Source organism: Salvelinus sp. IW2-2015, linkage group LG3, assembly GCF_002910315.2.
Source record: "Salvelinus sp. IW2-2015 linkage group LG3, ASM291031v2, whole genome shotgun sequence".
Lineage (NCBI taxonomy): Eukaryota > Metazoa > Chordata > Actinopteri > Salmoniformes > Salmonidae > Salvelinus > Salvelinus sp. IW2-2015.
The window spans coordinates 23,290,015-23,314,392 of NC_036840.1; the positions used below are offsets into that span (position 1 = coordinate 23,290,015).

Genomic DNA, 24,378 nt, shown 5'->3' on the forward strand with positions numbered 1-24,378 from the left:
GTTACTACTACTTGATGCTTCCTAGTTATTCATGGCACGTGAATAGAGCTAGAGAAAAAGGAGACAGTCGTCCCATTCGATGGTTTTATTCAATGCCATTTTTAAATAATATGAATCTGTACATCTCTTTGTTGAACCAGGTCTTTGACCATTCATTCGCAAAAAATAATAAAACAAAAAGTCATAAAATAAAAACCTTAATAATAAGTGCTTTGTCCCGAGGACCACGAGGGCCGTAAAAGAGATCACACAGCAAGATATCAGTCAACAGGACAGTGTACGGATCACACACACCTTTCATTGCCCTGTTCGTACGTAGCCTCTCCAGGTTGCACCGTACAGCTGTGCAGCAGCCTGAACACAAGGCAAACTTGCTGAGCCTTCGACCGTTCAGACAGCATCAAACATCTAAATAATAACATTCATATTTCACAACATCTCATAAGTAACACTATTCCATAACATTCGTCATCGTAGCAACACCACCACCATTCAAAAATAGTACTTACAACTGTGACTGTCAGAAAAGGAGCCATGGACCACAGCATAGAAGGATATCATAAAATACATATCCCATGGGATTGGTCCAATACCAAAGCCATGTTTAGCTTACATTTAAATATGGCTCTGACCAATACAAGTGCTGTCATGCTGAGGGAAAGTATTGTCATTGCTTCTTTATTAAAATCAGTCAGTTTACCAGCCTTCATCCACTGTAGGGATCTGTGAGATCTCAGCTCACTCCCCTTATCAGTATAGCGTGATACTGGATTATACAGTACAGCATTAACAATACCGCCTCAGTCCAGCAGAGGGCGACCCACCACTCAGACCACCAGCACAGCAGTGCCTTCCCACCAGCAGCTATGTAACCATCTATATGTAAGAATGGAATGAAGTAGCCCATAGGCACTGATCCAAGGTCAGTTTCCAGTCGCTCCCTCCTAAGAAATAAGGTTAGACTAATGGGGTTGGGTAATCTGATCCTAGATCTGTGGTTAGGGCATTCTTTATCTCTATGTCTGAGCCACAGGCAGGGCTAGACCAGGGCCAGGCTCGGGGTTGGTAGGYGAGGGCGGTATCCCTTTAGGCCCTTTATAGAGCAGCCCTCGGGTGACCCCAGTACTGTCCCCGTTCCTGTTCAGGTTCTTATAGGGGTTCCGGCGAGGGGGCGTGCGGAAACACAGAGAGGGGAACCGGAAACCCACCAGACAGCAACCGGGACACGAGATCATCTCCTCCTGCTCCAGAGAAGGACCAGAACCATTACCGGACCCGAACAGCGAGGGAGAGCCCCCAATGGGCCTACCAGGAGGTGAGTGGTTCTGGTTGGTGCCCCGCCATCCCAGAGGCCGACTAATGACAACCGTGGTGCTATTGTTGTTGTCCATGGGAGGGGTGGGGAGGGGGGGCAGGCAGAGAGGACCATTGAAGACGGGGGGAACATTACCCCAGCCGTTGGTGAATGTGGTGGAGGTGGGTGGGGAGGGTTTGGAATAAGGTGGAAGAGTTGGGAAAGAAGAGAGTGGAGGGAGAGTGCCATCTAGAGTGTCAGGGGAGCTGGTGCAATCCATAGGTTCCACTTCCTGGTCAGTTTCCTTTTCCTCGCTCAGCTGGTCCAATGACAGCAGTTCTGGATCGAGAGGAAGCCCTGAGTCATCGCCCGTGAGGCCCTCGCTGCTCTTCCTCCTCTCCACCACCTCCTCGTCTACGAACTCATTCGACTCAAAGGTAAATCTCTCTTTCACGATTCCCCGCTCCTCTATCTCCTTCTCTACATTCCCCTCATCATTCTCAGTGTCTAGATCAGTTGGCAACACTCCCGTTTTTTCTGTGGTATCGTCTTTGGTGGTGGGGGGCAGGAGATCTGGTGGGGGGGTGCAAGGAAGGGATAAGCAGCGTCTGTGGAGCCTTCCTCGGGGGGTACCCCCCTCTCTGTCTGAGGGCGAGGTACAAGGATCCGGGGGTTTGGGTAAGGTGAACGTTAAAGAGATGAATGACTTGCTGGGCGTGTCGAACAGTTTGATCTTGCCTCCTTTTAGGTCCTCTCGCAGGGAGAAGGGGTTGACACGGGTGGGAGGCGCCAGAGTGGGGAGCACGGCCGGAGGGAGCACGTCTGATTTGCTGCGGCAGAGGCGAGGGTCGCCGGGGAGACAGAGGAAGCGCCTCCTCAGTGGGCCGAGATCTGGAGACGGAGACAGATTCAATAAGAATAATACACGGCTGGCAATCTGCTGAGACTGTAAGCCTGAGAAAAAACATACAACATTCAAATCTTGGGAAAGGGGAAACCTAGTCAGTTTGACAACAAGGCGTTCAACTGAAATGTGTCTTCCGCATTTAACCCAACCCCTCTGAATCAAAAAGGTGCAGGGGGGCTGCCTTAAAATCGACATCATCGGTGCCCGGGGAGCAGTTGGGGGATTTTCCACCTTACCAGCTCGGGGATTCGAACCTGCGACCTTTCAGTTACTGGTCCAACGCTCTTACCCGTCAAGCTATCTGCACACCCCTAATCTATCCATCTTTCCAGCAGAATATCCCCAGGATACCACCCCATATAACCAGCTGCCTCAGCTCAATTCCAAAAGTTTTAATGATGCCTGTCTGAATACACAGTGCTGATAGATATAGCATTTGCTGTTCGTAGAACCCCCCCGACTACCTAAGACCTCCCGGTGTTCTTTAACCCCCCCCCCACACCCACACACACACACACCCTTTAGTGCAGCTTCGTCTTTCTGCGTCCTCTCGGTCTCTCTCCTCTGCAACTCCGTTACAATCTCTGAGAACGACGGACGGCGCTTTGGATCCATCTGCGAGAGAGAGATGGACGGACGGAGCGTTAGATGAGCGAAAGAGACGGGGAAAAAAAGTCCGTTCCTCAAAAGTCACAGTACGCAGGAGAAGGAATAAGGCGAAACGATAGYAGGGGAAAGAGAGAGCGAGAAAAGGTATAAGAGGATTTGTGCGCGTTACATTGCAGCAGGTGACAGCCAGGCTCAGGAAGGCAGGTGGACAGTCTCCCACCATGTGCTGGAACGTCTCGACGTCCAGACCAAAGTCCTACAGACAGACAGAGCATCACACACCTCTCTCAGTGAAACAGATCCATAGGGAGACACAAAGTCACTCATTTGCACAATAGAATAGAGACAATGGTAGCAGAGACTTCAATGAAAGTACTGCGACTTACTGCCCGAGAGGCTTTTATACTGCAGTTACATACAATGGGCAGAAGAGGGAAACGTTTTAACAAAGTCTACACCACACAATAATATTGGGAAAACTGATTGTGTGTGTGAGGTAGTGTTGAAACAGATCCATAGGGAGACACAAAGTCACTCATTTGCACAATAGAATAGAGACAATGGTAGCAGAGACTTCAATGAAAGTACTGCGACTTACTGCCCGAGAGGCTTTTATACTGCAGTTACATACAATGGGCAGAAGAGGGAAACGTTTTAACAAAGTCTACACCACACAATAATATTGGGAAAACTGATTGTGTGTGTGAGGTAGTGTGTGTGTGTGTGTGAGGTAGTGTGTGTGTGTGTGTGTGTGTGTGTGCATGTTGAGTGTGATGAACATACCTCTGTGCGTGGGAGGAAGTCAGGGTCAGCCTGTATCCTAGCGATGACCTCACACAAGATGATGCCGTACGCAAATACGTCCACCTTTTCGTTGTAGATCTCTCCTCGCAGCACTTCTGGAGCCATCCAGTAGGGGGAACCCACTACGGCCAAGGGCTGCTGGTCTGCCCCCTCACTGAGGAAGACAGGAACGGGGCATTATGACAGGCAATGACGTTAAGGTTAGGATTGGGGAAGCTGATCCTAGACCTGTATCCTACCTAGGGGAAAGTTCCACCCGGAGTCATTAATACAGGCACTACAGCTCACACAGAGAACAGCAAGTGAGACTGACAAACCAACAAGACTGGAACTAGCATCATCATGCTCTAGTTCATTAACCATATGGGGTAAAACTAGTGTGTATATATATATATATATGGCAAAAACGGGCAGACACATCCTGCTGGCAGTCACTTCCTCTCTGCTATTTCTATCTCACTGTGAACCATGATATTGCAGAAATAGATTGGGCTGGGAATTGCCAGGGACCTCACAATACGATATTATCACGATACTTTGGTGCCGACACGATATGTATTGCGTTTCTCACGATTCTATATGGATTGCGACTCGATAGTGCGATTCGATGTTCCAAACATATTGCTCACCATATGTCTGCTTCAGAAAGACGAGAGAGCATGAGAAAACAAGTTCTGATCAGTCAGGGAAACACTTTTTTTTTTAAAGCGCTGAAAACATTGTCTCACAATTTAAAAAAAGATGGAGAATAAGCTATGGGAAGAAAAATACCGGGTTTACAGCGCCAACTCTACCTACAGCAGCAAATGTTTACTAATCAATACTTGGAGTCAAATAACAATATAATATCTTCCCAAATTATTTAGCAAAATGTAACTATCAATATCCCCCCCCCCCCCCCCCCATCATCATAGTAAGGGAAGTTATGGGAGCTGAGAAAGAAAGAGGGAGCGATAGAGGAGAGAGAGGAGAGGAATGCAGACAGACATTCGTAGCTCCCAGTGTAAACACCATTTGGGGATGTGGAAGAGGGAGGGAGGGAGAGTCGCCGGTGAGGCGGTGTTAGAGGACGGGAGAGAGAGAGGTGGAGAGGGAGAAAGAAAGAGGAGAGAGAAAGAGTGTGCTGGAATAGTTTGACCTTATTTGGAAAGCTTTCCTGAACTCCATCTGTGTCTCTCGCCCGCTCTCTCTCGGAGGCAGAGCTCACACACACACACAATATGTATAAAGGCAACACAACAACAAAAAAACTCTGACAAGTGTATGCGTGTTAATAAACGCTGCAATAGAGGAAGTCCAGTCAACACACAGCAGACATTCACTGGTGCCAAATACTAACGTGTTCCACTGTCAAATCAATTTACTCACACCTAAAAGCATGCACGGTACACAAGAACTTGTTGTGGGGTACCAAAACAAAGAGCCTGTACATACGCAAAAACACAAGGTAAACACTGGGGTGACCATAAGACAAACAGAGTGAGCGGAAACGACACACACACACACACACACACACGCGGTCTCTGTTTAACGCAACAGCTGCCTCCCATCAGACACAGGATACAGACCCATTTACCACAGCGAAGAGGCCAGCAGGGTAAGAGTGTTTGAGCCAAGGTCAGTTTCTGTGTTTTAGCCCTAATAGTTCAGGTTAGGATTGAGGGAGCGTAAGCTGCTCCTGGATCTGTACCTAATATGAGCTATAGCCACCAGGACATTAACTCCCGTCATCAAGGAGAAGCTGAAAGGTTTAAAAAACACGCGCTGGCAATCTGTGTTCAACGCAGGCTGAAGCGACTCATAAAATACGAGGCGTAAATGTCAGCATCATTAACAAACTGGGGTTGGGTGTGAACGAACGCCGCTAGAAACAGTCCTTCGCCCCTGAAACAGGGGCTTAATCGCACCGTTCGATGCAGCGGGTAAAGCGCAACTTCTTCAGGCTAAAGAGTCTCGCAGTCTTTCGAAAATCGGACTGCGCTTCAGTGGGATGAATGGCCTCCTAAGACACTGATCTAAGGTCAGTGTTGTGTGTTTTTCCTGTACACATAATGGTTAGGATTGGGGAAGAGGAAGCTGATCCTAACGGTAGAGCTGTGTCTACAATACTCCTGATGGAAGCGCAATAACACTAGAGCTAAACCTAACATAAAATACTGGCTGAGTGAATGAGAGAGAGGGATGGATGGATGGAGAAAGCAAAAGAGAGAGCGAGCGAGAGCAGGCGAGAGCTAACGAGCTATTGAGATGGAGCGAGAGAGAGCGAGAGGGAGCAGCCATTCAAGTGTGTTATCTAAATCAGTGCATGCTGATAGATGGATGATATATGGACTCAACTGACCTGTACTCTGGTATTTTCTCTGCCAGGCCCAAGTCCCCCACCACAGCCGTACACTGGCCACTCTCCCAACGCACCAGGCAGTTCTGCAGGACAGACAACCAGGAAGACAGAGGTCAGGGCCCGTATTCACAAAGCGTCTCAGAATAGGATGATCTAGGATCGGGTCCCTCCTGTCCATATCATTTTATTCATTACGATCCAGAAGGCTAAAACGATCCTAGATCAGCACTCAGAAGCTTTATGAATATGGACCCTGGTAAATCGATTTATTATAATAGATAACTGTGTACTTGAGTATGCACTATTGTGTTTTATGGAGTGTGTATGTATGTGTGGCTTGCTGCGTGCCCAACGATGAGACAGCTTATAGGGAGGAGGTCAGAGACCTGGCAGTGTGATGCCATGACAACAACCTCTCCCTCAATATGAGCAAGACAAACGAGACGATCGTGGACTACAGGAAAAGGCGGGCTGAACAGCCCCCCATTCACATTGACGGGGCTGTAGTGGAGCGGGTCGAGAGTTAAGCTCCTTGGTGACCACATCACCAACGAAATACACCTAGATAGTCATGAAGAGGGCACGACAACCCCTTTTCCCCCGCAGGAGACTGAAAAGATTTGGCATGGGTCCTCAGATCCTCAAAAAGTTTTACAGCTGCACCATCGAGAGCATCCTAACTGGCTGCATCACCGCCTGGTATGGCAACTGCTCGGCATCTGACCTCAAGGCGCTACAGAGGGTAGTGCATATGGCCCAGTGCATCACTGGGGCCAAGCTTCCTGCCATCCAATTGTCAAAGACTCCAGTCAGACCGTTCTCTCTGCTACCGCACGGCAAGCGGTACCGGCGCGCCAAGCCTAGGACCAAAAGGCTCCTTGACAGCTTCTAACTCCAAACCATAAGACTGCTGAACAATTAATCAAATGGCCTCCCGGGCCATTTACATTGACACCCACCCCCTCCATTTGTTTTTACACTGCTGCTATACACTGTATTATCTGTGCATAGTCACTTTACCCCTACCTACATGTACAAGTTACCTCGACTAACCTGTACCCCTGCACATTGACTCGYTACCGGTACCCCCTGTATATAGCCTCGTTATTTTATTGTGTTACTTTTTATTATTTTTTACTTTATWTAGTAACTATTTTCTTAACTCTTCTTGAACTGCATTGTTGGTCAAGGGCTTGTAAGTAAGCAGTTCACGGTAAGGTCTACACCGGTTGTATTTGGCGCATGCAACAAATAACATTTGAAGTATGTACAATGACCAGATGTGTGTGTTCCTACGTGTGTGTGTTTATATGCGTGCTTCCTACCTTGGAGGTGAGGTCTCTATGGAAGATGCCTTTGGTGTGGAGGTACTGCAGGCCCCTAGCGATGTCTAGAGACAGGCCCATCCTGACTGACCACGACAGGTACCGGTCACTGTCCAACAGCTGCTCCAGGTTACCCCCGTTGATGTACTGGAAGTAACCATGACAACCACACGCAACCAAGTGTCAATCAAATGACAGGTTCCCTTAACCTTGATTTATACAGGTTATTCTCAACTGAGATCAACTCTATTTTGGAAGAGAGAAACAGGTCGCTGTCTGGTAGCCATGACAATGGCACCCGTCAATCAAATGATTGCCTCTACTTCAGATTTTCCTCAGCCTAACCATACAGAAGTGAACCGTCAGTGTTCAAGTATACTGAACAAAAATATAAACAGAACAAGTAAAGTGTTGGTCCATTGTTTCATGAGCTGAAATAAAATCTCAGAAATCTTCCATACGCACAAAAAGCTTATTTCTCTCACATGTTGTGCACAAATTTGTTTACATCCATGTTAGTGAGCATGTCTCCTTTGCCAAGATAACCCATCCACATGACAGACATGGCATATCAAGAAGCTGATTAAGCAGCAGTCATGACACAGGTGCACCTTGTGCTGGGGACAATAAAAGGCCTCTAAAATGTGCAGTTGTGTCACACAACACAAATCCACAGATGTCTCAAGTTGAGGGAGTGTGCAATTGGCATGCTGGCTGCAGGAATGTCCACCAGAGCGGTTGACAGAGAAAAGAACATTCTCTACCATAAGCCGCCTCCAAAGTCATTTTAGAGAATTTGGCAGTACGTCCAACCGTGTAACCACGCCAGCCTAGGACCTCCACATCCAGCTTTTTCACATGCGGGATAGTCTGAGACCAACCACCCAGACAGCTGACGAAACTGTGGAGTATTTCTGTCTGTAATAAAGCCATTTTGTGGAGGAAAAAATATAATTCTGATTGGCTGGGCCTGGCTTCTCAGTGGGTGGGCCTGACGTCCTTATATGAACTGTAACTCAATACAACCATTGCGTTTATATTTTTGTTTTGTATAGTTCAATCTGTCCAGTGTTCTCTAGATCCTATTCAGTCTACCGGAGTTTAAAGAGACATCTTACCTCTGTCAATGCATGGAGTTGTCCCTCATTAACACACACCCCTACAAACCTGAGACAGGAGAGAGGAAGACAATTAGAAAACTAGCTAGGATAGATTTATTAGACAATTTAAAAACGCAATACAACCAAATGTGGATAATGCATTTACATTCAGATGACAAAAAAAGTTTGTAAACGCATTTCCATTGTGTTCCTCTTAAATAAATGGTTAAAAACTTAAACATACTAAGCCTCTATGCTACACAGTTGATCTAGCCTACTAGCCATACTTTGGTTATACAGATAACGCAGAACAAATAAAAAAGGACCACATTGCCATTGTCTAGAGCCCTCAAACGCAACTCTAGACCTCAAATCCAGTTCCACTAAATGTTTTCATTGTTTCCCTCTAAATCAGGAACTGATTTACACCTGGGACACCAGGTGTGTGCAATTAATTATCAGGTAAAACGGAAAACCAGCAGGCTCCGGACCTTGTAGGGGAAGAATTGAGTACCCCTGGTTTAGAGCACTACATGCAGACATGAAAAAACAAACATGCTTTGAGTTGCTATGGTAGTTTATTCCATTCAACAGCGCCGGTATATAAAAAGGTGTTACCAGATACTCTTCAATTTCAAAAACAGGTAATATGAGTCTCTCATGACAAGTTTTACAATGTGTTATAACTGCATGGCTCAAATGTGTATACTGAGGATTTGCCCTGTTGACTAAAGCTTTCATATGGAAAGAAAGTGTGTGTTTTAATACAAGTCCAAAGATGGACAGACCGGAGTATGTTGGGGTGAGACAGGCGGTTCATCAGTTGGACCTCCCTCAGCATGTTCGCTCGGTTACTGGCCATGGTGTTCATCTTCAGCGCCATCACCTGGCCACTGATACGGTGCTGCACCTACACAGAGAGACAGGAGGGGGGAACCATCACTAGGGTCAGACCTCAGAAGATATGACACAGTTAAGTTCGACACACCATTTGACATCGGGCAGCAGAGACTGTAGTTACGAGAACTGAAAATGTGAACTCGTAAATTGGATCTTCGGTTCCCAGTTCTAGTATGCATTTCCACCCAACTGTTCTGGTGTCTTGGCCTGTGTTCTAGAGTCAGMACTATATGGCTCTACTCTGGCTAAGCTGTTGGTGAGTGTCTGGTGGTCACCATGGTGATGTGTTGTCTTATCCCCTATATGTGAGTTCTGAGAGGCTTTGACTCCTGCCCGTCTAACTAATAAACCATATAGACAACCACTAAGTACTCTAACAGTCCACAAAAACAATCCACTTAGTACTGTAAGTGTTACTGTCATGTTTGTCAGTATGTGGGAATTTGTGTGTTACATTTGGTAGTGCGAGTGCCTGAGCGAAAGAGAGCGCGCGGAAGACAGCGAGTGTTCAAAGAGGGGGTCTGCATGCTTCCCAGCAGAAACAGTTCGGAAGAGTTGGTGCATATTATGACGAGATTTTGTGAATTTTTGTTTGTTTTAGTCTTCTGTAAGGGTTTTTTCAGTTGTTCGGGCACACTTTTTTCTTGAGGCAAGCCTAAAATTGTTAGCCGAAGTCTACGCCCCTTCGGTGATTGGTCATCAGTAGGGATTCTTCAATGAAGTCTGTCATTCAACGAGAGACGACTCGTTTTCTTGCAACAATAAATTCATTCAGAAATACTACACCAAACAACTTAGATGTAAAATTGCTCGACTAAGATCTCCTCGGCAAAAACACCAACTTAATTACAGATTTGAGTTTTTGGATGAAGTTTATTCTGACCACAGCGTCTCAAAATGGACAAACCATACTATTGCCGCTTTTTTCAAGCAAAGGTCTTTTAAGGGAGGATGCGAGCACACTCGTCCGGGTCGCTTAGCAGAGTTCGGCATGCGGACGCCTTTACCKACACATGTGTCACCAGTGTTTCATGTTAATGTCAACTCTAGTGTCATTGTGTTTCCATCAGGAGTGTGACCCTTAAGACTTGTGGCAAGCAGAATCAACAACCTCTGCATCATTCAAGACTGTTGCTTTGTGAGAAGGTGTTAAAGTTCAGTTAGCCATGATGTAAATGCAAGCTGAAAAGTACCCGGGGCCTTGCTTTGGCCCCAAGTGAGAGCAGATCCGCCAGAGCCATGGCCCAGTCAGACACGGGTGCCGGCCCGCGTAGATGGAAACAGAAGTCTGAGCCTTTTGGGTAAAACACAGAGGTAAATCACAAGTGAAAATTCTGCAAGAGTATGGCGACATCGTCAATGTGACAGTGGCCTGGATAGGAGTTGGCCAGCAGACCAGACAGAAAAACAAAACACACGTCAGGCCTCTTAATTCAAGGCTGCAGTACTACCATACTTACAGTGTGCAGTCAACGGTCGCAGTCAAGCGGATCACTTTCGTCAAGACGTTGACCATCATTGGCCACTCACGCCTTTCAAAGTGTGTTGCATTATGGGYATAAAAAGTGTCTGACTTGCGACTAATGCACGAACTTCACAAAAATCATGTGATCCAAGGTCATGCCGTTTTTAATGAAGTTGCCTTCAAGTCACTGCAGGTGCTTCTCACTAACTGTATTGCGGGAGGCACTATTTGTCAACATATTAGGGTGTTTTTGTTTGACCCACACGAACATGGCCAAAGATATGACTGAAACGGGAACAAACTTAAGCGATTCTGGAACTACAGGGGATACAAATGAAAGTGATGAGACCTCTAACCAGTGAATTATTGTACACACGTTATGCTTTCCGTTTCTGAGTGTGTGATATCAGGGTATAGAGCAGTTTGACACTTATACGGAAGAAAGTTATAAAAACAACGGCAGCCATGTTGATCGGAGCCTTGCGGTTGGAAAACCACTAGAGTGTCCGACTTTCGGCTGTCAGAGATGCACCTCCCCCGACGTCACTCGTCGACTTTAGGTTTYCTGCTTGAACACACCCGATCTCGATTTGGTCCATCCGCTGCAGTCTATCCCTTCAGGCAGACCGAGACAGATAAAAGAGAGGAGTGAAAGGACTCGAGAGACTGAAGAACACACTTTCTCCCTCCCACACACACCGTTTCACCCCTACTCCGCTGGCTCGCACGCACTAACAGTAAGAGCTATGCATTGTACAATGAAGATTAGCTCTATGGTTTATTCCCCCCCCCCATCTGATTTATAACATCTCTACAGGATTTAACGACATCAGTAGATTTACAGGCCAGTAGAACAGGACAGTGGCTCCCTCACACAAAGACGCGCACACACACGCACTCACACAAATAGGCGCACACATAATGCAGACATGAGCCAAATGCTGAACCAGCAGAACTGAACTGTATTAGGTAAGGCTGTACGGTCTGTCTGGGCTAACCGTTTAGTCCCATCCTCATGCAGAATTTCAGCTCAAATAAACAAGTGCTCAGTAATCATGTTTATAGGAATGTGTCCAGAAGCCACAAGCTAAAATAGGAGTACCATGGCAACGTGGTGTGAGAGTCTACCTCAGGTGTGTGTGTGTCAGAGCGCCATAATCACAGGTAAACAGTGAGCATGTGTGATATCAGCATTCCAGTGACGGGAACACGGAGACGCCCAATYAATCTGACTCAGACACACACACTTGCATGCGAAGTGCTGGTATTTAGCAGATAAAAGGCCAGGGGCATCAGTGGACATGTGCAGGGCTGTCGGTCATTGGCTGATGAGAGGCTCTGAGTTATGGTGACCTCTAATCACACTGGAGAGAAACACAGACCAAGAGAAAAATGTGTGGCTGAACAGACAGCATTTAGAAATGACTTGCATGCATACGCTCTCTTTGGTTCTGTTTTGACTAAAAGCTTTATTTTCTTGGTGACTTAGAGATGTTTTATTTCACTAGGCAAGTCAGTTAAGAACAAATGCTTATTTACAATGACTGCCTACCCTGGACAAACCCTGACAACGCTGGGCCAAATTGTGCGCCGCCCTATAGTACTCCAAATCACGGCCGGTTGTGATACAGCCTGGAATCGAACCAGGGTCTGTAATGACGCCCCTAGCACTGAGAAGCAGTGCCATAGACTGCTGCGCTCCTCGGGAGCCCAGGGAATACATGTGGGGCTGCTAGCTAAGAACAGGTCCATCATAACAGGCAGGGAGGTCCCGACTGACTGTCTTCCTGTGGAGCCTCTAAATAGAACATGACCCAGTGTCTAGACTCTCTAGACCAGGACGTGATACACAGATACACTCCTTACCTACCTAAATGGTAAACCATTTAGTGTGTTACACAACATCAGTACTGAGCATCGCACGTGTGCAAATTGTGTATACACGCAAAAACATACACCCTAAGACTCCTGTCTCTCATGCTATGACAGCACTGCACCTCTCTCGCTCGGTGTCTGTGGCAGGCCTTGCAGGAACAAGTAAGAGCATGCAGCTCCAGGACATCAAAAGAAGCTCTCTCCCCCGCTTTTCTGCATCATTGTAAAAAAAAWAATAATAATCCCGCTGCTCCTCCACCCTTCCCACCTCTCTCTGGGCTTACTACCAGTCCCGGTCCCCCTACACAGTCACACCTCCACAACTCCCTAGACCACATAGCAAAGCATTGCGCAACGAAAAACAAAAACAACCATTTCTTGTTGGCCAAGTCCAGGTAGTCACACACGCCAGTTTGAGCCAAATTAACACATCCCTGGCCTGTTTACTTACCTACACTGTACTGCTGAGGGAGGGGCCAGAGAGCTGAGGGAGGGGCGTAGCGGGTATAACAAGCTCTTTACACCCTACATAACATGTGGGGACACGGGGCTTGTAAACACACACACACAGAGCAAGGAAAATGTCAAGAACGGCAAAGTATTCTGATCAAAAATAAAACGCAACTATTTCAAGGATTTTACCGAGTTAGTTCATAAGGAAATCAGTCAATTCCAATACATTCATTACACAGGAGGGATGGTTGCTGATAAACGGACCTCTGTACGTCTATGTAGATATTCCATTAAAAAATCTGCCGTTTCCAGCTACAATAGTCATTTACAACATTAACAATGTCTACACTGTATTTCTGATCAATTTGATGTTATTTAAAAATGAACAAAAAAAAGTTGATTTTCTTAAAAAAAAATGACTTTTTTTATTAAGTGACCCCAAACTTTTGAATGGTAGTGTATGTGCTACATGCATTTAAACCACACCAAATATGTTGTAATGGGAATTGTAATGTTTGTGCTTTTCTGATAACTAATTTCTGTGTTCAATTCATGTGCTGTTCTATAAACCAATTTCTGTATTCATGCAAGTGGCTGACTGAACAAATCCTCACTATCAGTAGCTGCAATTTGGCAGTATGCCCAGACCTTGTTTTGAGAACGAAAGATATCGCAGTTTCAAGGTCTCAGCTTAGAGAGAAGAAGCCTAGTGAGGTATTGGTCTGTCACATGTTATGAACCAGTATTGGTCGGTCACATGAATGAAACAAAACTGTAATGATTGATTAATTAATGCAAATATAACTTGTCTGTGTATAGCCGTATATAAGACAACTGCTGGGACTGCCCCAGCAGAGCTCCTGATTGACATGTGTACTACAGTGCATTGAGTTGGATGGAACCTCTCCAGCACGCTGATAATATACAATGATCAACTTCGAGTGACCCTGTATAAGAATTTCCACAATGCATTTAAATTTAAATTACCAAGTATGTGCACATGCATTTCAATACCAAGTATTTTCGCCTCTCCCGAGTCCGTAGGGAAGTTGAAACGATGGGGAAAGACTAACTACCAACTGGATATCATGAAATTTGGACAAAAAAGGGGTAAAAGTACAACAACAAAGTGTTTAAATACAAATTATGTGCACGTGTATATAGTCTATAACAACATGTGAGCTCATGTGGAAACAAAAAGGGAATACACAGACAGCCCCAGAGACAGCCCCAGACAGACAGCCCCAGACAGACAGCCCCAGACAGACAGCCCCAGACAGACAGCCCCAGACAGACACATCTTGATTGACAGGAGAGCAAGTCCTGACTGGAAAGGAAAGGTAGGAGGAGAGAGACAATGAAGCAGGGAAAGTGCTGTGCTAGCCAAGCCCCTGAATGGGAGCTTCAAGTCAAAACTGGTAGTGTCAGCCCATACCACCCCTCCTCCACCACAGTCGTCTCCTCCTCCTCTCCTAACCCCACAACCTCCCAGTCGTCGCCACCTCCCCCCTTCCTTCTAATCGCAGATCCTCAGCCAATAAACACAGACTTACTGACTTGTAATGCTCACTTACTGTAACAGATCACAAACACGAGTGACAGTCGATGATGGATCTGTGTGGGTGTGTGTGCCTGTGTGTTAGTGTGTGAGTGCTTGCATGCGCGTGCATGTGCAAAAGTCAGTTTACGGAGTAGTTCCTCAGTATTGTTGTTGCGCTTTTCCAAAAGGGTAGACTTCCCAGAACCTGTCTATTCTCCTCTGACAAACTTCGGTTCAGCTGGGACAACAGGACCCTAGAGGAGAGCATTGCCCATCAGCGCTTAATCCAGGCTGTCAATCACACACACACACTAATCTCCTCTGTGCAAATGCAGCAGTGATTTTAACCAGACTGACAGACCAAGCATCATCCTTCTCCTCCTGCGTAGAAAGAAAGTGTGAGTGAGAGGGACACGAGAGAAAGAGAGAGAGACTCAGCAAGAAGCTACAAACACACATCACACAGAAACTACCACTCAGCAGGCTTGCAAAGTGACTGATGCAATACAATAAATAGGCCAATATATTGATAAGAATGAATTATAACACAATCATGTTGTAGATCAATCTGTGGTGGTAAATGAAAAGCAGAGTTCAATTTGAAATACACTACATGACCAAAGGTATGTGGACACCTGCTCGTCGAACATCTCATTCCAAAATCACCTAGATGTTGGAACGTTGCGGGGACTTGCGTCCATTCAGCCACAAGGCATTAGTGAGGTCGGGCACTGATGTTGGGCGATTAGGCCTGGCTCGCAGTAGGCATTCCAATTCATCCCAAAGGTGGTTGATGGTTGAGGTCAGGGTTCTGTGCAGGCCAGTCAAGTTCTTCCATACCGATCGACAAAACATTTCTGTATGGACCTCCCTTTGCGCACGGGGGCATTGTCAGGCTGAAACAGGAAAAGGGCCTTCCACAAACTGTTGCCACAAAGTTGGAAGCACAGAATCATCTAGAATGTCATTGTATGCTGTTCCCTTCACTGGAACTAAGGGGCCTAGCCCGAACCTTGAAACACAGCCCCATACCATTATTCCTCCTCCACCAACCTTTACAGTTGGCACTATGCATTGTGGCAGGTAGTGTTCTCCTGGCATCCGCCAAACCCAGATTAGTCCGTTGGACTGCCAGATGGTGAGTGATTCATCACTCTAGAGAATGCGTTTCCACTGTTCCAGAGTCCAATGGCGGCGAGCTTTACACCACGCCAGCCGATGCTTGGCATTGCGCATTGTGATCTTAGGCTTGTTTGACGCTGCTCGGCCATGGTAACCCATTTCATGAAGCTCCCGATGAACAGTTATTGTGCTGACGTTGCTTCCAGAGGCAGTTTGGAACTCGGTAGTGAGTGTTGCAACCGAGGACAGACGATTATTGTGCGATACGCACTTCAGCACTCTGCGGTCTCGTTCTGTGAGCTTGTGTGGCTTACCACTTCACAGCTGAGCCGTTGCTCACAGACATTTCCACTTCACAATAACAGCACTTAGTTGACCGGGGCAGCTCTAGCAGGGCAGAAAGTTGACGAACTGACATGTTGGCATCCTATGACGGTGCCACATTGAATGTCACTGAGCTCTTCAGTAAGGCCATTCTACTGCCAATGTTGGTCTACGGAGATTGAAATAGGTGTGGCTGAAATAGCCGAATCCACTAATTTGAAGGGGTGCCCACATACTTTTGTATATAGTGTATATCCTTCTCTTTTTTTTACTATCTGATTATGTTGACATTTGAAGCATTTAGCTATGGAAAACGTCTGCATGTTGTTCTAGCAAAACCCAGCTAAGTGTGAACACACATCGACACGCACACACCACTGTTTTGTGAATGTTGTTGACAGCAGTGTGTGGCTCTTGCCGTCACTGTTTCCACCTGATGTCAAAAGCAGCTGGCAGCAGCTTGGTACTGACACACACAGACTAGTTATGCCTATTATTCACCAACTGTCCTTATTACACCCCACATACACAGCGTTCTGATTTAACATTTGTCATGTGTATATTTTCCTATGACTAGAAAATCATTAACCAGTATTGAGTGCCTTGGTTTTTCGTTTGTCTCAGAGTTACTATTATTTCATTTTTTTTTATTTTAGTTTGGTTTATTTCATTTTTGATCGCAGTATGAAGTATGCACTGGGAACTGCATGTTGTCATCTTCCACTCTCCTGGGGTGTATTCACTAGGAACCAAATGCAAGAAAACGGGATAAAACAGAGAGGGACCTATCTGAATTTGCCCAATAGAAACTCTTGTTGCAAAACATTTTGCTACGGTTTGCACTAATGAATACACCCCACCCCTGCTGACTGCGTATGCCCTAAAGGTGTTCGCATGCTTCTCAGAAACAGTTTGTGCCTATATTATGACAACATTGATGTTTTTGTTAGCCGAATTTCAGTAGCCGAAGTCTACACCCCTTTGTCGGTCATTGGTCAACAATAGGGATTATTCAATTAAGTGTTTGTTATCATTAAATGATAGATGACTGGTTTTCATGCAATTTTTTTTCACTTGCGAAATACTGCACCAAACATCTTAGATCTAAAATTGCCCAACTAAGATCTCCTCGGCACAAACGTCAAAATTAAAAGGACATTTCTGGAGTTACCTTAGAATTAATCTGACTAGTTTGAGAAAGCGTATATTTGCAACGGTGACAAACAGCGTTTTTTCCCCTCGTTCACGTGAAGGCCTTTTAAGGTTAGGTTAGGTTCACCTAGGTGAGTTTGGCTAGGCGCCAGCCGAACAGAGGCTTGTGGAAGCCTTTAGTGTCAATTAGTGCTCGTCATTAGGGTGATGACTCATTGACCGAGTGACTTTTCGCCACATGACTCAGAACTAGCTCCATCAGTCACAGATCTGATGTCTGATGGCGCCGGAGGAGATGGCTGCCGCTTCACGGGCTCCTAACCAACTGTGCTGTTGTATGTGTCAATCTGCTGTGCTTTATCTTGGCCAGGTCGCAGRTGTAAATGAGAACTTGTTCTCAACTAGCCTACCTGGTTAAATAAAGGTGAAATAAAATAAAATAAGAGGAAGGCCCTAAACTTCCCAAAAATTCCAGCCACCCTAGTCATAGACTGTTTCCTCTGCTGCTGCACGCCAAACGGTACCGAAGCAGCAAGTCTAGGTCCAAAAGTCTTCAGCTTCTACCACCAAGTCATAAGGGACACATGGACACTACCGGTACCACCTGTATATAGCCTCATTACTGTTATTTTAGCTCTTATTTAAAAAAATATATATATATTGTTTACTTCAGTTTATTTAGTAAATACTTTAACACTTTTTTTTCTTAAAACTGCATTGTTGGTTAAGAGCTTGTAAGCAAGCATTTCACTGTAAGGGCTACCTATTCAGCGCATGCGACAAATAAATTTTGATTTGATCCCACTAATGACAAACTCCAACCCCAGTTACCTCAAGCATAGGAAGTTTGGTGAGGACGGGCTGGTGTTAATGGCTGGAACGGAATCAGTGGAACGGTATCAAATACATTCGCTCTGTTTCAGCCATTATTATGAGCCGTCCTCTCCTCAGCAGCCTCCAATGATCAACTCAACACTACAACAACTCTTACTTTGATCAACTCAACACTACAACTCTTACTTTAAATCGCTCAATACATGTACCTTCATATTCCCTCCTACCTATATGTATGTATTATCCTTTCTCTAGGGGCCTCCTGAGTGGTGCAGCGGTCTAAGGCACTGCATCACAGTGCTTGAGGCATCACTACAGACCCGGGTTCGATCCCAGGCGGTGTCACAGCAGGCCCGTGACCAGGAGACTCCTTGTGGCGGGCCGGGTACCTGCAAGCTGACGTCAGTCGTCAGGTGTACGGTTTTTTCCTCCGACACATTGGTGCGGCTGGCTTCCGGGTTAAGCGAGCAGTGTGTCAAGAAGCAGTGCGGCTTGGCGAGGTCGTGTTTCAGAGGATACATGGCTCTCGACCTTCGCTTCTCCCGAGTCCGTAGGGGAGTTGCAGCGATGGGACAAGACTAACTACAAATTGGATATCACGAAATTGGGGAGAAAATGGGGTAAAAGTACAAACAACAAAAACATTCATCCTCTCTACCAATCTTCTATTCCCATCATCCCTTCATCTTTCAATCGCCATTCTTTCATCCTTGAGAAGGACAGGTTTGACACCTAAGGTAGGTCTGTGCTCCTTCCCATAGAATTAGAATAACTCGAATGGAACATTCTAGTTCTGTTTCAGTTAGATCTGAAGAGGGGGAAGAAAAAAAATATCCTTCCTGCCTCTACAGGAAGTAACACTTACAGTTCTGCAATCAGGCAGGTCTAGGGAGCACGCTCTTGCAGTTCTTTGAAAATTATTAAAGAAAAAAGATACAAAGCAGCACCTGAAGGATTTGTCTTGACACGCGCACCCCTCCTTGTCTTGCACAATGGCAGTGCGGAGGTATACATGTCTGCCTGGCTGACTGAGTGCCATGAGGAAAGCATTAACTGAGCCTGGAGAGTGTGAGAGAGCAAGAGTGTAACACTAGAGATGGCAGGGTGCCAAGTGTCTTTGTGGAGCTCCATTTATATTTAATTATTAAGAGTCAATGCTTCAGAGTGTGTGTGTGTGTGTGTGTGTGTGTGTGTGTGTGTGTGTGTGTGTGTGTGTGTGTGACTGAGCAAAAAAACTCCTGGTCCCTTTAGACCACAGAGATGCTGCGTTATAAAGCAGATGTCAAAGGACAGAGTGGAGAGAAGATAATTTACGGTATGCAATACAGAGTTGCGAGGTAAAGCTGGGCTATATGGACAAAAATGTATATTGCGATAAATTGCCAGATAACGATAAATAGAACGATATATTTAAAACAATGTTCACCACAGTTTTTTTTATTATCCTTGAACTACTACTAGTAGTTTGGTTTTTGTAGCCATCAATTGTCCCATTAACAATCACCCATATTAGCAAACTGATTTAATTTCAAACTTGACATTTCTCTAGTATAGGCACCTTATCGTAATGAATGATGTCAGCAAAATGCCTGCGATAAGAGATCAATATGGTCGGTGTCGATAATTTTCAGTTTATCTTCGCAGATTTATTGCGAGGCTCATTTATGCCTCTATTACGGTCATGTCATCTGAACTTTACAACAGCTAGATTGGAACTCGTAGTTTTTATCACTGCAGTAATACGTTTGCATTTATACGTAGTTATCAAAGGGCAGATTACTCAAATCAAGAGAGGCATCTTTACAGCCAGCACCTACAAAGACCAAATCATTTGCATGTGAACTGCACATCCAAAGGGCACTGTGACAGTTGTGTTACTATGCTCCTATTATAAAGAGAGGTCAAGGAAAACCCCTGGCCCAATGTTATGGAAAAAACTTGACAAAGATGTTTTTGTTGTCACATTCACTGGATAAGTGCAGTAGAATGTGTTTCAGAGTCAGCCATAGTAGTACAGTGCCCCTGGAGCAAATTAGAGGGAAGTGCCTTGCTCAAGGGCACATTGGGAGATTTTTCACCTCGGGAATTCAAACCATCAAACTTTCGGTTATTGGCCCAACGCTCTAACCAATAGGCTACCTGAACATTATAAGGCTTAGTGAAACAGGAGAGGAACCAGGAATAAGGTTAGTCCGTGACTGTCCCAAATAGCACTTTTCCCTACGTAGTGCACTAATCTGGTCAATAGTAGTGCACTGTGTAGAGAAGAGGGTGCCATTTGGGATGCATCCCAGGCTGAACCCCCCTTGACTTCCACTCATGTTGTTTAGACAGAGTAAGGTTACCATCTACCTCTGCATGTGCAGTAGACCTACCATCCAGGAACAGGTATAATTTTCACACCAACACACTCCGTTCCCTTCCCTGTAATGTGGGCTATAGGTTTGGGGTCAATTCCATTTCAATCCAAATTTTCCTAATTGAAAAGCATGGAAGAGAATTGGAAATTCAGTGTTTCACCGTCACTGGGTTCTGGTGGGGGTCGATGTGGTGCTGTGGTCACTAGTGGCAAAATAATCTTCCCTATTATGATCCATCATCATCATCAGCACTGTATGCGCAAGCCTACCTTATCTAGCACCTTGAATGTTAGGTACAGTATTTAGAAGCTTGTTTTCTACAAGCCATTCATTTCAGAAAGAGCTTTTGTGGAAAGTGTCCTTCCAAAGAGGCCAATTATACTGAAGCCTCCTTCGTACACACAACCCCACAAGGGTATAGGCCAATAGAGAGTATAGTAAAGGCCAACTAATCACTTGCCTACAAAAACACCTGGCGTCAGGTAACATCAATGGTCATTCATGTTTCATGCTTGGTGTCAATGATGACCTCACCAGGGATGCTCAGATGTCCAAAGGCTATCCTATCCCACACTGTTTAGCACTAAGCCTAGACCTCCTTAAACAAGTCAATAGGCCAAGTTGAACTACTTTGGACCAATATTCACAAAGCATTTCAGAATAAAGGATCTGAATAAGAAATAAGAATGTTAGTCTAGGATTTGGGACCTTTCTGTCTAGGCCTATCGCTAATCATATTCATTATGATTTATAAGTGAAAACTGATCATAGATCAGCTCTACTTTTATTTTATTTAACTAGGCAAGTCAGTTAAGAACAAATTCTTATTTTCAATGGCGGCCTAGGAACAGTGGGTTAACTGCCTTGTTCAGGGGCAGAACGACAGATTTTTACCTTGTCAGCTCTGGGATTCGATCTTGTAACCAAACCAACGCTCTAACCACTGGGCTACCTGCCGCCCCACCTCTACTTTGAGACGCTTTGTGAATAGAATACAGGACAGGCCCTGATCTTCAAACTCTTACATGTAATTTACCTTACCTTGAACACTTCTGAGAAGAAGCCCGAGCCAATCTTCTCACAGATGAAGTCATCTATACGGGCCAGGCTTGACACGGCGCTGCGTAGAGCCCGGTAGGACGAGGGCCTGATTCGGTTCGGCCCGTGGACGAGTGGCTCCGCCGCCTCCTGGTCCCGGTCCATCTCGACCCGCTCCATCTCAGTTATCCCAGGATGCGAAGGGGGGCGGGACATGCACGCAGCTCAAAATCCAACACGGTTTACATTTCCCATGTCCTCCGCAGAAGCGAGAGGATCCGGTAAAATGGCTGAGCTTCACACTGGATACTGAGTATCAGAACGAGGGAGAAACAGATTAATTCACGATCAAAGTACCCTCGATCTCTAAAGCTAACAGAAAACAGCTGTCTGTCTTCAAGTTTGTGTATTTCTTCTTTTAGAAACTTAAGCCTACACAACTTCCATCAATCCTGGCGCATTCGACATCGCTTGTGCGCGGTGTTTGATTCCGTCATGCTGTAAAGATATAGGCAGATATATCCACCCCCTTCTCTCTCCCTCAGTAAAATTCAGTTTCCTACTGTCTGCTTATGCAGTGGAAAGGGCACACATTTTCTACCAATTGAAACCCGGTTTCACGTGCGCATAGCCGCAGGAAGATGTTTGGGGAGGGGAACAAAATAAATTCCTGCTACAAACGGCTATAGCGTACCACAGTATGAGTCATAATACCCATAAAACCTAGCGTTCAAACAAGGAAATGGTTCCAATCGTTTTCCCACTATTTTTCCTATAGGGGATTTTAGAAACACTTAAAATAAGGGCTGTGTTTTGTGTAGGCTTACCATGGCGTGACGTTTTGATAACTGTAAATCTCTCTAGGACAAGGTGACTTATCAATGTATTTACCCCCCAAAAATTACACGCCAATTAGCTGCTAATGTGGCTATTATAAAGAACTGTAAATGCCATGATCTGGATGAAACTGATGAATCGAGGCAAAGTGAAGAATCTCTGGATTAACTAGCTAATGTTAGCTAAATGTAGTAATTAATAAATTGCCACAATATCTATTAGCAAAAGTGTCAGCTAGAGATGACGTGCAGGAGCTTGCAGGGATTTGTAGTCTTGCATGAAGTCTACCTGGACGCTAATTAGCGTTTTCAAAACAGAGTAAATAGAGGCAACTTTATTGATAAGTCACCTTGTTCTAGAGAGATTTAAATGGTTATCAAAACATCACTCCAGGTTAAGCCTACACGAAACAGTCCTTATTTTAAGTGTTTATAATATACCCTATTGGAAAAATGAATGGTGGGAAAATTATTGGAACCATTTCCCTGTTAGACCGCTAGGTTTTATGCGTATTAGGACACTTCCACTGTGGGGCTCTATATGGTCAGCTAGTACAGGACTAGTAAAGGCCCAGTGCACTACTTTTGTGAAAAAGACCAACTACAAAAATAAATAATAATTGCCTACACTACAGAGGGTTATATCATTCTGCTAATACAGGAAAAGGCCCAGTGCACTACTTTTGTGGATTTTTTTTTCTCTCTCTCTCTATATATATATATATATATAATGATTTCTCAGGGGGTGATACAGCACCCTTAGCACCCCTATTTCCCGCGGCTATGCCCGTGCGTATTGTTTAATGATCCTGGACTCTGCTTCTCCCTGACAGAAGGAAGCCACTAGGCTTTAAAATAGAAAAGAGGCCGTTTACCGTGGTTCGCCGCTGTTATTTGTGTAGCCTACTTATCTATGGCTGGTCTGTCCTGATACATGTCATGAAAGCAGCGCGATATCGCCGCTTCATTGTAGAACAGAATTTGCACACACAGAGCTGCTATATAGCCTAACTTGACCAAATCACATAACAGTAGCCTTTTCAAATGGATCTTGATTGATCATTCAATAGAAACAAGAATAACAGGCTGCATAAACAAACAGGCAAATGTTCAGGTTGAAAACAACCGGTGGACGGACGAAGAGAGGTTCTTTGGGCACGTTTGATGTTTTCGGTAGACAGAAAGCGAGAGAGTAGCGCATTCGTAACAGACTTTATTCGACCACTGTCAGCTTGACTGCAGGTCATCAATTATAAATGCAGAGCTGGGCTTAGTTTTTGGATTCGTCTGTCACTACTCTCTCACACAACTAAATATACACAAAAATATAGCCTATGCCTACACTATTTCAAAGTGGAAAATAATGGCAAAAAAAAACGCTCTAGGACGGAATCATGCATGCATGACCGCACTAAAGCATTGATGCGACTTACATGCCCTTGATCAAATCTACAGGTAGCCTAGCCAACGGTGTCCTCTGCCTCTCGCGCCCTGACCCGGCCGTGGTATTGGATTACGGTGCCTTTTATTTCTCTAATTAATCAGCCTTGTCTACCGTCCCGCTCCTGCACGGTCCCCTGTTTCAAGTCCCGTTGCCTCTGTTTGTCGTGGTCTGCTCTGCACTGCACTGAGAAAACAGTGCGACTTTTAGTGTCGCTTCTTATTGGCGAAAAAGCAGTTGGGCGGGTCCACGCGTCATCACGGTCATCACCTTCAAAAACTTCACCTGCGGCTGCTTTCAAACTAACAACAATGTTCACCTATCTCAGAAACTCAAGGTAAACACACATAGCACGCATAGTCTACCTGCAGTACCTTAAGTGCAACTCGACATCTATTTATACATTTTCCTCAGTTGTGAACATCACAGACTGGTCTCATAGACTAAACGTAACATAGGAAATGTAGATATGGGATACTGAAATTACTATGATACAGTGCATTCGGAATGTATTCATACCCTTGGACCTTTTCCACATTTTGTTACGTTACAGCCTTATTCTAAAATAGATACAATATTTTTTTCCTCTTATCAATCTACACAAAATACCCCATAATGACAAAGCAAAAACAGGTTTTTAGACAAAACAGAAATAAGT

At 45.1% G+C, this 24,378-nt stretch overlaps 1 protein-coding gene across 1 annotated transcript; it reads right to left on the reverse strand.

Moving 5' to 3' along the window:
• Positions 1-70: 70 nt before the first annotated feature.
• On the reverse strand, positions 71-23,927 carry LOC111953033 (dual specificity testis-specific protein kinase 2-like). The gene is made up of 10 exons (XM_023972121.2): positions 23,713-23,927; positions 21,447-21,752; positions 9,169-9,290; positions 8,399-8,447; positions 7,281-7,427; positions 5,956-6,038; positions 3,594-3,768; positions 2,980-3,066; positions 2,720-2,816; positions 71-2,185 (listed from the first exon to the last, which is right to left on the reverse strand). The coding sequence occupies exons 2-10, from the start codon at positions 21,657-21,659 to the stop codon at positions 1,017-1,019; spliced, it is 2,142 nt and encodes a 713-aa protein (XP_023827889.1). The 5' UTR covers positions 21,660-21,752; positions 23,713-23,927; the 3' UTR covers positions 71-1,016.
• Between the last annotated feature and the right edge of the window lie 451 nt (positions 23,928-24,378).